At 45.6% G+C, this 14,320-nt stretch overlaps 1 protein-coding gene across 1 annotated transcript in view; it reads right to left on the minus strand.

The window, feature by feature from the left end:
• Positions 1-14,320, minus strand: part of Galnt18 (polypeptide N-acetylgalactosaminyltransferase 18) — a 301,481-nt gene that overhangs the window by 130,833 nt on the left and 156,328 nt on the right. Inside the window, exon 3 of the mRNA XM_028768019.1 lies at positions 145-311. Coding sequence (XP_028623852.1) covers positions 145-311 — 167 coding nt within the window. The remainder of the gene's footprint in view (positions 1-144; positions 312-14,320) is intronic.

Raw genomic sequence — 14,320 nt, forward strand, 5'->3', positions numbered from 1 at the left:
AGTGACCATCATGAAACTGTCTCTGAGGCAATACGTCCTAGATGGAAGAGCCATTGAACAACTTGAGAAGTGAAAACCCAAAGCTAAAATTCTTATAAGCCCTCACAAGACCAGATGCTTAGCTCCAGGGAGACAGGCACTCACCGTTGCTGCTGTTATCGTCCACCAGAATGATCTCCTTGAGCAGGTGTGATGGTGTGCGTTCCATGGCTGAATGGATGGAACGCAGCAGCACCGAGAGTGCCTCATTGACGAAGATGAACACGATGCTCACCTCTGGTAGGCTGTCGGGGAACGAGAGGTTGCGGCACCTGGAAAGAAGAACAGCTGAGGTTTTGGACCTGCTGGGGACACCACTGGGATCACACCACGTGTGGGTCTACCCCCAAACCTCCTTCAGATTTTCTGGTGTGGTCAGGAGCTCCATTTCTCCCCAAGGCCTCATCTCTAGTATGCCAAAGATGGGCCCTACCTAAGCAGCAGAAGTCTACAGCTACTGAAAGCTTGGCCATAAGAGCATGAACATGGGTTGGTGGCCATGTCAGCTGTGGAGCAGGACCTGAGCACCTGGTGCAGGGCTTCTTAAGACTTCTTATAACCACAGCCCCTTCTTACCTGGGAAATCTTAAGTGACACTGAGTATATAGGTATCTAAAACAGGTATTTAAATCAAACTTTGATGATAAATCACAAAAAATTATCTTAAAACAATTCTTTGGGTAAACATAAAATTTACCACTTATTAAAGATAAATGGAAAACTAATATATGAATGACCTCCTTATGCTTGTCTTTTCAATATAGCACAAGCCAAAGGCTCACTAAGCTTACATGTGAGCCATAGTGGCCGGGCTACAGGCAGTTCTGCTGTCTGTAATTAAACTATTGCATTTCTATGGGAACTGAAAACTTTGAATGGAGAGTAAAACACTCAACTTATATCTATCATACAGCAATCTTGAAGCTGAGCCTCTGTCTCAGGGAGTACCCATTGCTGTCATGTGGCCTTGGTGTATAGGCTGCAAAGTGCCTGTGTTTAGAACCAAGGCTGCATAGAAGTCGTGTGACATACATAGGTCAGCGCTGGCAGAAACTTCTTCGATTCTTCATGAGTTTGACTTTTGAACTAAGCTTTGGTCTCTGTGCACTCAGAACTCTTTGGCTCTTTCAGATCTTTTACAGACCCCACATTTTATTATGGGTTAACGAGCCAGAGGGTGAGAAGCTTTGACCTAGTATAGCACACAGCCAAAGGAGGTTTCTTTCAGAACGTTTGCTGGAAGGATGGCTCAGCATTTAAAAACCAAGGGATGAAAAACGTAGCTGAAGGGAAGTCTTAGTGTTTCTAAAGGCAGACCTTAGGTGACTGACTTTAGGAGAGAGCAGTGACTCCACCTAGAGACTCTATTAAACCCACTCTTCCTCACTCTTGGAAGTGTTCCCCACATCCAATCCATCCAGTGACCCAAAGGGAAGTTAAAGTCAGAATCACAACCCTGATGAGACAGAATGAGCGAGCCTAATATCTGTCACTCATAGCTACTAATGGCTAAAGCGGAAGTCATCTGCCATTCAGTGGTCACACACACACACACACACACACACACACACACACACACACAGAGAGAGAGAGAGAGAGAGAGAGAGACAGAGAGACAGAGAGAGACAGACAGAGACAGAGAGACAGAGACAGAGAGACAGAGAGAGATAGAGAGATAGAGAGATAGAGAGACAGAAAGACAGAGAGAGTTCTAACTCTGGTCTTCTCATGGCCATACCAAGGAAGAAATGGCCACTAAAGGAGCTGCCCCAGACTGTCCATTTTCCCAGCTTCCTGAAGCCATTGAGAAGACCCTTACTTGACCAGACGTATACTCACAGAAGCTACATGTCTTTCTGCATGGGAAGAGAAGCAGATAGCCATGACCAGGCAACAAGAAGAGCATACTTCCCAGGGGTATTCTTGCTACCAAAAGCATAACCTTCCTGGCAGGAACCCCTGCTGGTGGCTTGCCCTGCCTCAAATGAAAAGCTGTTCAAGAAGTCCTGAGCCTCACCATCAAGACAGCTGAATGAAAGGAGAGAGCCGCGGGCTTGGGGAAGAAGCTGCCTGCCGACACCCACCACCTGGCACTGAAGGCTCCAGGGGTTTAGGGCTTGTGGCCGTGTTACATTGTTCCAAAGTGGTGGTGCAGCCAAGTTAGAACACGCGGTAATTAGCGTACGAGCGTGGTTCTTCTGCTCGCAGTAATTAAAGTGCTGCAGGATAGGAATGGGCCTGTTCTTCTTAATGAGGAAGGCTGCAGGATAACCAGACTGAGCAATTTGGAGAAATCACCATGGGGCCCCAGCCTGCTTAAGAGCAGGAGATTAATAAACGAAAATCACTGTCTCTATGGTTACCAGAAATTTACAGAAACTTCTCCCATTCTATTTCCAGCTCTCCTTCCCTCTCACCAAAGGGGGGTGGGGGAGGGAAAGGACTTGAGCCTTTTCCCAAATCTACTTCACACTACAACTTTAATACAACCATCAAGTGAACAGACTGGCACAGCACACTTTTATTCTTGTACATAATGGAATAACTATGTATTGTCGAGTTTTGTATACCTGGTAGGGATGACGACAGGTGCTGGGACACAAAGGGGACACAGACAATTCCTTGTTCTCCTGGGGCTTATATGTTGACAAGAGAAATGGATGAGTATGAAAGCATGTTGCTGCAAGTGTTGAGGTTAAGGTAGCACAGGGCACATGGATATCATGACGTCTGGACAGCTATTCCAGGGAGTGGTCAAGAAGCCCCCTATGAAGAGGGAGATTTGACTAGACTCTTAAACACGGTGTAAGCGTTGGTCATGCTGAGATCTCACAGGGCCCAGGGAACAGTGCTGTGGTTAGAGAGGAGCTAAGCAGCCTGCCTAACCAACGAGAAGGGAGAAAGTTCTTCAGCTTACCAGACCCCTCCCAAAGATACTTTCCTCTTTCCCTCCAGTGAATGTAATTTCAATAACAACACTGAGAAGGTTTGTGGAAGACAGCCAAGTGGTTTTGTTGGGCTAGAACTTATGATGGGCAGCTAAGACCAGGCAGCTAAGCCTTCCCTAGGCAGGGGAACAGGAGAATACTAACACATACATTGCTTGCTAAGTTCATGTTAAAAGTAGTGTCACACAGGCCTGGAAGGATGGCTCAGCAGTTTGCTATTCTTCTGAAGGACCTGAGTTTGAATTTCAGAGTCTAAGTCAGACAGAATCCACATTATCTTCTGGCTTCTTCAGGCACTCAAATAGATGCAGCGCGCGCACACACACACACACACAGAGAGAGAGAGAGAGAGAGAGAGACAGAGAGACAGAGAGACAGAGAGACAGAGAGAGACAGAGAGAGACAGAGAGACAGAGAGGCAAAGAGATAGAGAGATAAGAGAGAAAGATAGAGAAAGAGAAACAAAGCTTAAACAAATGTAATGCCATACACAATCAAACACATTTAAAAAAAAAATCTTTTCAAGTACAGTGGACAGCTCCCAGTGAGGTCATTGTTTGGTTCAAGTTCCCTGTCCTCCCTGGTAAGTGAGACTGTGGGTCTAGAATCCTGTGCCCACCAATCGTTTTTCAGAGACAGAGTTAATCACCTTCCCCCAATTTCTTTCCTTATTTCTGGACATGGCTACCTAGACTTCTCCTTTGAAGAAAATTCATTTAAATTTCCCCTGTGACAGCCATAGCGGCCTCTGTAAGCCAGTCTCCTGGTAGTCATTCTCCAACCATAATCAAAACGTTATGGTTCTTTTACAACTAAACTCCATTGATCACCATTTTCATAAGAAAGACTTTCAAACCAAAGGTTTTTCTAGGGAAACTCCTGTACATAACAGAATCCCTGATATATCATATCATATCATATCATATCATATCATATCATATCATATCATATCATATCATATCTACACTTGTTTGTTTATAATCTCTCCCTGAAGTGCCAATGAATATCGTACCATGATAGCAAGGATTGTTTTTCAACTTTGATACCCTGCCATCTTCAATAAGGACCTGGCACGTAGTAGGTGGTTAGTGTTTTGGGCATCAAATAGAGCACATAAGCTGGTTTATATTCTGCACATCCTATATCTTATCTGCACACCACAGATCTCTGGAATACCAGCCCCCCCTCCACCAGCGGGCTCTTGTCTGCCTGCATTTTCTTTCCCTGGATTTATGTCCCAGTTCCTCATAGCCTCCATTAAGTTGTTCCCTCAAACGTCCTAATCTCTTCTAAGCCCTCTTTTTCCTTTTTCCTGGGAACCTGATTGTGTGTCTCTCTCACAATACTTCTCCCTCTCTACTTCAGGCTTTCCTCACCTACCTGAAAGAGGGTGTAGATAAAGCATCACCAGGCAAGGGGTCATTCCTAGTACACAGGGATGGGGGCACCTGGGCATGCTACTCAGCTTAGCCTGCCATATTGTGTGATCTTGGACAAGACCCCCCCCCCTCTCTCTCACACACACACACACACACACACATCTTCACATAGGAAGACAAGATTGCCCAGAGGTCTTTTGCTGAGTAAACTTAAGAGTTTTTTTCATCACGCATACACTGAACCAAAGATACTTGAAATGAATGACTGAAAGATGATCTGCACACTCTAGCTTCCTCCAAGGCAGTGCCTTGTCACCCTCAACCATTCCAAGGGCATCCCTCACCACTATAAATGTCTGGCCACCCTGCCCCTGAACCACGAGTTTCCTGATGGCTGAGAATGGCCTTGCTCACAGCCTCATACCACTGGCCAGCACAGTACCTAACAATGAAGTCTGTCAACTTGTTGATAAAGTTGCCTTTCCAGTTGTTCCTAATCCCACTCCCCACCTCACATACACACAGTCTTGCTTCCAATCTCTCTACTCATTATTGAAACAGAGCTTGCATTGCTGAAGGAAGGAAATAAAAAGAGACAAGAAAGAAAGAATGCATCAGTCAAAATACTCATATCTGCTGGTCACAGCCTCGTTGGTATTTCACGCTCCCAGACTAGGAACATATGGTTGCTGCTGGGGCCCTGCAGTGGAAACACACTTCTAAGAAATATCACAGAGGAAGATGATGTAAGATGTGGGGATGAGATGGCATGATTGGCCTTCCACTGGCCCAGTCCCTGTCAGTACCAGCTAATTTGTACAATTTAGGCCATTCTATACTCTAATTGGGCTGACTTATTAAGTCCCTCCATGATGAAAGTCCTTATATAAGATCCACAGGGTTCCCTGACTGTGGACAGAATGGATGTAAGTTCTGGGTGCCTGCCTTAGACTCCAGCTGACTTCTCCTATGAGCCCAACAGTCACCCTGTTTGCCCTCATGAGTACACTGCTGAGATGATCCAGTCTCATGGTTTGACTGAAATGCCCCCCACAAGTTCATCTGTTGAATGCTTGGTCCCTGGCAGAACACTGACTTTCAAGGTTACACATAATCCTAAATGCCTTCCTCACACTTTGCTTCCTGTCTATCATGAGATGAACGTGGCTTCCTCCCCATACTCCAGTTGTCATGAATATGGGCTGAAGTCTCTGAAATAAGAAGTCAAAACAAACCCCCTTTTCTCCTGTGTAACCTTTGTTAGGTAGTTTGGTCACAGGTGTGTAAAAGTAATGAGTACATCTAGCACCTAGGTCCTCTGTGATGAAGTGACCATATCCTTTGGTCCATATCTTCCCAGGTACGATGTTTTCTCAGAGGGTTAGTCAGTTTGCCACTGCTGTTCCAAACACCTGCAGGAAGTCAAGGTAAAGAGAGGAAAGGTATATTTTGCTTCATGGTTCCCTAGAGTTCAGTCTTTAGTCATTTAGCCTGTTGCTTCCTGGCAAGGTACATAGAGGAGGCCAGTAGAGAAAAGCATTTCATCTCATTGTGGACAGGAAGTGTGATTTGAATATGCTTGGCCCATGGGAAGTGGCACTATTAAGAGGTATGGCATTATTGGAAGAAGTGTAGACTTGTTAGAGGAAGTATGTCACTGTGCGGATGGACTTTGAGGTTCCTATGCTCAGACTCCACCCAATGTGGAAGAGAGCCTACTCCTGGCTGCCTACAGAAGCCAGTCTTCTCCTGGCTGCCTTCAGACCAAGATATAGAAAGAACTTTTGGGTCCTCCAACACTATGTCTGCCTGCATGATGCCATGTTTCCTGCCATAATGATAATGGACTGATCCTCTGAAACTGTAAGCCAGGCCCAATTAAATGTTGTCCTTTATAAGAGTCACCTTGGTCACAATGTCTCTTCACAACAGTAAAACCCTAAGGCATCAATAACCTAACTTTCTTCTTCTAGGCCCTACCCTGAGGGCTTTATTGCTTTCTAATAGCACCATGAGCTGGTCATCAAACCTTCAACGTATGGACCTTTAAGAGCATGCTATACACAAATTATAGCTCATAGCCACCTTCCCAACCACCAGCTGTCTCTGTTCCCCTACCCCATTCACTTCTGTGGTGAAGGACATGAGGAATGTAATGCAAAGATACCACATGAATGTCACTCACTTGTCCTTTTTAAAGGACACTTAACTGTGTAACACCCAGCTCTGACTTTGGAAAAGGCACTTTCCCCTGTAAAATTAAGCCATAAAAGTTACCTTTTGATTTTCACTCTTGCTCAATGTCAAGCTGTTACCCACTAGAGATAAAAACAAGGTGTAGTGGAGGGGGAGTGTTGGGACTGTCTAATAAGCTGAATTGATGGTCCCGATAAACCTCACTCTATTGATCTCTGCACACAAAAAGAGATGCGGGGACAAGAGACAAGACAACTTAAGGGAGCTTCTCTGCTGATTTATACCCAGATTGCTGAGTCATCCCTGAGATGAATTTCTACCAAGAATTCTGGTGTCATTACCTATGAGAGGAATACTAGACCCCTGTATGAGGCCGTTTCCAGCTCTTGGGCATCAAATGAGGAAATCAGTCCTTGTGCCTGAAGCTGAGTAACCCGATGTTGGATTGGCAGCCTCTGCCCTGTCTTTGATCTCAGCAAATGGACAAGATCATTGTCCATCAGATGACTCATGGGGTAGTTTGACCTGCCAGGAAGGAGGATGGAGCATACCATTTCCAGAATGAGATCAAAGGAGACTGCCAATGACCTTTGGGGACAGGGCTTCTGTGCCAGAGTTCTGGGAATGCAACAAAGGGTCTTATTTGAGAAGATGACACTCTGGAGTAACCACTCCCTGGGGGAAGGTTGTCCTAGCCACTCTTCCCAAACTTCTCCCAGAGACACTCCCCTCTAAGCTATAATCAGAATATGATGTTGAGGTGAGTTGTTAGCCACCTGGAACATAAACCCAGGGAGACCTCATGGCCCACCTGACATCTGCTAGCTCTGCATGGTCCTAGAGGGTACTGGTGTCTTTACACCAGCCACTAATCTCTGTGTACCAACATAGCATGCACGGTGTTTCTGTGACCTCACTGTGGCAGACTTCTAGCTTGGAGCACTTCCAGATTGTATAGGCACTCACATCTGTCGGCTCCCTTGAGATTGGACTCAAGGAGACCCAAGGATGGGGTAATGTGAGGATTCTCACTGACATGAGCAAAGTTGAGACCATCCCTCCCTCTGGCTGGCATATACATCTCTGGCATATACATCTCTACAACCTTCAGAGCTTAGGGATTCCCACACTGTTTACCACTTCTCCTCAGACTCTACAGAGAATCCCTGGAAGTAACAGTAGTAATGAACATTTCATCATGCCACAAGGCATGCTTTTGTTCTTTTCTACCATTTTATCACACTCAACAACTATCAGTACCAGTCAGTGTCTTTGTCCCCAATTCAGATGAAGGAAATGCAATTAAGGTGAGAAGTTATCCTCCAGGGCTTGAGTAAGCCCAGGCTCCTCTGGCTGCCAACCCCAGCTGTATGATGATGCCTACCTTTCTTCCTATGCCTCTAGAATTGTGTCCAGGGAGACAGTGGTGTTGTGTTACTGGTATCATGAAAGCCTGCTGGGAGGCCTTGCTCCTAAGCTGCCAATTATGCATAAGAACTAGAGAAGGGATTTTATGTGTGGATGGAAGGTATGGGACAATGTGTTAAAGATTTCTGGGCATGGAAGCTTGAGATTATCTCCCACTTACATTACTGCCTTTGAGATAAGCAGTCCCAGGAACATCTGTATAAAGGTTACAGTGTCTTCTGCCCTCCCCACATTATCATTTAGTCTGTAACTGAGGGGGACAGTGGCTGGTTCCTAAGCCTCACACAGTGATCACTAGGCCTAATTTTAGCCTATAAGGCAGTCTTGCTGGGGCCTATTTTATGATTTTTCCTGGGAGAATGTAAAGAACATAGGTTACCAACAACAGTCTGTGGAAACAATTCTACTCTAGTCTTGGTGAACCAGAGAACTTATTGGAACTACTTACATGATCGAGGATGACTCAAAAACAGCTAAGTGACAGAAAGACCATTCCAGCATGTGTGAAGACAACTTTCAGGCAGCATTACCAAAAAAAGTCCCTCCCTGACAAAAGTACACTGCTCATCTGACCTTGGGGAGGAGCTTTGGGACTCTTGCAGCTTTCTAAGCTTCCTGAGTGTCTAGTGAGTTGGGAGAGCTTCTCTCCTCCATCCAGAAGGGAAGGTTTCAGTCTGGAGGAAATGTTAATAACTATACAACAGGAGTGCCTAGTCAGATTTGATGATATTGAAAGAGCAGGAAGCCTGTTATGGGATTTCTTGTGGAAACCTTGAATGTGAATACTCCAAGGGAGCAGCAACAGAGGTCCAGGGCAGGATGCAGAACACTGACAGTGAGTAACTGCTGATGTGGTGATGAATCACTGGGAGAGATGTAGCAGAGATAGAACAAAGAGGTTGCATCCTGGAGCTATCCAGGGTATCCCCACCTCCACAGTCTTTTGTTGGCTTCTGAACATAAATACATGTGTCTTTATCACCTGCAAAGAAATCACCACCCACCACCCACCCTCCTTACACACACACACACACACACACACACACACAGAGTGAGGGGAGGGGGAGGGGCAGGGGGAGGGGCAGGGGGAGAGGGAGAGGGAGACGGAGATGGAGAGACAGAGAGACAGAGAGACAGAGAGACAGAGAGACACAGAGACAGAGACAGAGACAGAGACAGAAACAGGCTCACTCCATTTCCTGGTTGAAATCATTCTGGTCCCCTAATGCCCTAGGTTTTTTTTTTGTTGTTGTTGTTGTTTGCTTGCTTTCATGCCACTGTATGCTACTGCAATGCATATCTTTATATGACTGTGACAAATTCTAGGGTGTAAGCTACACAGGACTTAAGGGCACATTGAGAATCCACAGCACCTGGCTCAGTGTACAGCAAGGCAATTCTCAGAAAGCACAGTGCCTGGCGACAGACTCCTGAAGGAAAACTCAAAATTCATGAACAGGAGAACATATCTGGCCATGAGTGTTGTATGCTGGGAACTCCATCAAGACAGGACAGGAATGGAGTCAGCTTGCATAATCCTTCCTGCTCGACAGCAACAAAATTTCATCATGCAACAAGAGGATGATGGAGCTAGGGTGGGGTACTTAGCATAGACAGGATTTCAGAGACTGGTCCAGATGTGGACAAGACAATGGCATCTGAAACCTTGGAGTTTCAGTCATCTGTACAGTGAAATGAATGATACAAGATGATCCAGAAACAGAATGTAGCCTAGGAACTACTATGGGGTGAGCTGCTGAGCACACATAATCATCAAGCCCCAGCTTCTCCCAGAGGCAGAAGTTTAATGAACATCCTTTCTGGTGATTTTATCAATGTAGAGAAAGGGTCTGCCAGGCAGATAAGGGGAGATAAAGAAGAGAGCCATCAGTTACAGTGTGAACAATACCAGGGAAGCCGAGAGCTCAATTGTTTCCCTAACATCTGAGGAATCTGGAGAATACGGGATCTAGAGAAAACGGGTCTTAAATGTACAGTTGCTCAGACATCAAAAGTCAGCAGGCTATAGTGGAAAAGTTACATTAGGTGGCTCTGATTGGTAGGTCTGTGAGTGGGCAGGCCAGATCTGTGGCAACTAGGGCCAAGGAGTGCAAGGCAGAGCAGAAATGCCAGGGCAGGAAAAATTGAAACTCTAGATCTGTTGGGAGTAGGGAATGAAGGTTCTTTAAATCTACCTGGGTAAGGCAAAGTGGGTCCCCTAGTTCTGCTAGGGACAGGAGAATGGATGTCCTGTAGATCTGCTGGGGCAAGGCAAAGTGGGTCTTCTACATCTTCAGGAGCAGGGGAAGAGAGTCACCTAGATCTTTTGGAGATAGTAGAAGTGTCACATAGATTTGCTGGAGCAGAAGAGGTACCACTAGATCTGTGAGAAACGGATAATCTCTGAATCTACAAAGTAAGGCAGGGTCCCTAGATATGTCAGGGAAGGCCAGTTGCCAAGGACAATAAGACCTCTTTGCTGCCCAGGCATGTCCAGCTTGGGCTCAACATTTGATCTTCTGGTCTCTCAGGATGTGGAAGAAGTTTTTCTTAGGGGCTGCAGTGTGATGTTTTCCAGAGTGCTTATCCAGACCTGCTCTCATCTGCTGCCAGAACATTGCTTCACCCCATGTCCCTCTGTCCACATGGTCCTCCAGGTGGCCAAGTTAAGACCACACTGCTTCTTTTCTGCCTCTCTCTCATAACCATAAACCACAAACCCAGACAAGAAGAGCAACTGCATGCCTGGAAGTGCTCCAGAACCCAGATATATTTCAGTCTTTGTCTTGCTCTCTCTGAATGAGCAGATTCCTGTCTGTAAATAAAAACAGAGAGGCTACTAGAACTTACTGGAGTTCAACTCAACTTTCAGCCAAGAGACCTGGCTTTGGAGTCCAAAAATCAAGTCTAACTACTAATCTATAACCTATACAAAAGCATTAACTGTCATGTAGATCAGTGTCTCTCCCAGAGTGGCCCTTATGTTCCCTACAATCCATTTCTACAGATAAGGTCTAAGAGCAAAGGAAAACAACAATGTTTCCTCTCTATTGTACCACATTACATACTAGCTTGAGATTACTGCTTCTTCAAGATCAACTAATCACACTCTTGGCCCACAATGAGCTTAACATTAGGGAGAGACTAAAGTATGTACCCAGAGTGCTTCAGTTAGAGAGCCATCTTTCCAACCATGTTTGTGTTGTGAGCATTTCCAAAAAGGGCAGCAAAATCCGTACAAAGAATCTTTATTTCATCTCTTGTCCTGTGGTTGTTTCTGGCTACACCTGTATTTCACAGACCTCTGCTCCTCCAAAGCCAAGATCCCAAGTCAGAGAAGCTTCCCTGGGTAGGGTAAGAGTAGGGATGAAGTCATTTCCTGAAGTCCTGAGAATCCATAAAGATACTACCTCTGCCACAAGTACCTGTAAGAACTTGAGCAGGTTCCTCGTGTATGTGTGCAAGGTGTGTGTGTGTGTGTGTGTGTGTGTGTGTGTGTGTGTGTATACTGATACCCATGTGTACACACATGCATGTGGAGATCAGAGGTCACTGGGATAGGGAAAATTCAGTCCCTATCAATCTTGGTTTTGTGAGACAGTCTATCTTAACTGCATTTCTGTTGCTGTAACAAAGTATATTGATGATAAGCAACCTAGGGGAAGGAAAAGGGTTTACTTAACTTGTGATTCCAAGTTACAGACCATCATTTCAGAGAAGTCAAGGCAAAAATGCAAGCAGCTTATCACATCACATCCCCAGTCAAGAGTGAATAGAGAGTAATCACACACTTGTTTGTTTGCTTTCATCTTGGTTTCTCCAGTCTCATACAGTTTAGGACTCTTTACCTAAAGAATAGAGCTGCCCACAATGGACTTGCTACTTGATGTATCTTCCTTCATTAATAACAATCAAAACAAATTCTCCATGGACCAACTTGTCCTACATAATTCCTCAAGTGAAATTCTCACTTCTACATGGAATTCACCAAGTAGACTAGGTTGGTTTACCAGCAAGCCTCAAGAATTCACCTGTCTCCACCTCCCCAGTGCTATGATTGCAAACTCACACCAACATAGCAAGCTTTTTGATGTGATGTCTGGGGATAGGACTCAGGTCTTTGTGCATTTTACCAACTTAGTCTTTCCCTAGCTCAAACAGATTTCTTAGCCTTGTAAGGCTTAGCATTCTCATAAATGAAATGGAATGGTAACAGCTGCTTGAAAGTGTCGTGAGAATCAAGCTGCAGAGAGAGCATATACTTGGCCCCAGCACACAGCACAGGTGCTATCTGCTGTCCGTAAGCTCAAGGGGAGTAACATTAATAATACTGTCCAACTGTCCAGCTGTCATACCCCAGTTTCCCAGTTGTAATCCCCTCCTCCCTTAGGACCATTATATGCTCTCAAGGGTCTTACTGCTACCTTCTCTGATTCCTACTGATTCCTTCTCTGCTACCAACCCCTTCCATCCCTACTCTTTCTTGCTCTGGACTTGGGCTACTAAGGTTCGAATGTGAATCTGTTTTCATTCGGAGTTGTAGAAAATAGTCCCATCCTCTAAAGACCAACTTATGATGCTCCAATCCCAGTGCATAACACATCTGTTAACCCCAAAGCAAGTGTACCCTAGTCCTTGGGAGGGAGGTACATAGTCCCATAGAGGCCACTGGAGGAAAAGGATTCAAAAGTGTCGAAAGATTTGCCAACAAGAGGCAGGAAGTAGCCACTGCCCAGGGCTCTGCCCTGAGATACCTTGGAGGCAGGCCATGGGATTGGTTGCCTTGACAACTGGCAGGCTTGGTGTTGGAAGCCTTTTACTCATATCTGCAGCACCCCTTAGGGCAGGCACTTGCCCTAAGACTCCTCTACGGCCACTGTTTGGAAATAACAGTGAATGAGGAGGGAATGCAGAGTTTGTTCCCGCCACACAGCGGGGTAAGGGCAAGAACACACCACCACCTCATCGGCTGTCACTGGGATCCCACTGCCCTCACTGTCTTCAAATGATCATTGCCTCAACTCTTCATGGCTCTCCTTCCCAGCCACTACTATACTCGTCTTTTCAGTGACCTTCCCCAACCTCCTCTCCCTGTCTTCTTCCTCCCCAGTAACAAAGGATTCCCCAATCTCTTCTAGACTTCATGTCCAATCAAACACAGACATCCAATGCCCAGGCTGATGACTTTTGATACCTATGTGTGCCTCTGGTTTGCCTTTTTCTGTTTTTGCCCCTGCTTATTTTTGGGTTCAGTGGCAAAAAAATATGAAGAATTTAGACATTAGAGACAGGAGAGGGCCCATATCGAAGACCTCACTTTTGGTATGTCAGTCAATGCCAATGAAGAACCAGCTAATCAGGAATGAGGTGTCTTCCCTCCTGAGCCACCATCTCATTCCAACCCAGAAATGGAGAAAGGAAGCCATTGCCCAGACCTCAAGGCTCACACATGGTACCCTTTAATAATGTGATGTCTCCTTTAGTGGTCCACTGGCCTGCTATATCCCTCAAGAGTTTTATTTCCTCCGAGGATCTTGAGAGAGAAAGTTTCTCTTGGCAGGTAAGGTAGAGGAAGCCTCTTCTCTTTGTCTTTAAGTCTTTCTTTCTTTCCAGGAGACATTAGAGGTAGTGAAAGGAGTCTCCCTGCAGGTATCACCTGCCTGGCCAACTCCTTGCCATAGAGGCCAAATAAGGAAAGGCTTCCATGGGCTATCCAAGAAGCCATCAGAATGGTTCTTCCCCAAGGGCACTAGGAAGCTCTCCAGCAATCTACTTTGCCCTGTACTGGCTCTTGTCTGGACTCTCACTTCCAGGAGCTTGGCCTGACTTCTGCTTTACTAGTGTCTAGTAGAAACTCCATGCTCAATGTTCGTTGAATGAAGAAATCCATGAAACCCAGGGACCAACTGAATGGACTCTCATTTTGATTTTACTTTGTTCTGAGCACAGGCAGATGATATGGGTTGGATTACTTTTTTTTAAAAAATCTTCCAGGGACCAGCCAGAGGCAATGCAAGGGAGAGGTAGGACCAGGGATGCATACCACGTGGGAAGTCTCTTTGGAGGTAGGTGCTGTAGCCAATGTACCTGAGCATTGGTGATGGGTTGCTGTTCACTCAGTTTTTCCAAAATATAGATGTAGATTTTTCCCTCTCTAAAACTGGCCAGTCAACACTTAGCACTGTGGAAGGCAGTCCTTCTAGCCCTCCAACAGTGACAAAATTGCCATAGTATAGCAGTGTAGCATGACAGTTACCCTCAACTTCTCACTCCAGCTCTGACCCTAAGGACATTGGGCAGCTCGTGCAGTCTGTCTGTGCTTCAGTTCCC

The sequence above is a fragment of the Grammomys surdaster genome, unplaced genomic scaffold (assembly GCF_004785775.1).
Source record: "Grammomys surdaster isolate TR1022 unplaced genomic scaffold, NIH_TR_1.0 184, whole genome shotgun sequence".
Lineage (NCBI taxonomy): Eukaryota > Metazoa > Chordata > Mammalia > Rodentia > Muridae > Grammomys > Grammomys surdaster.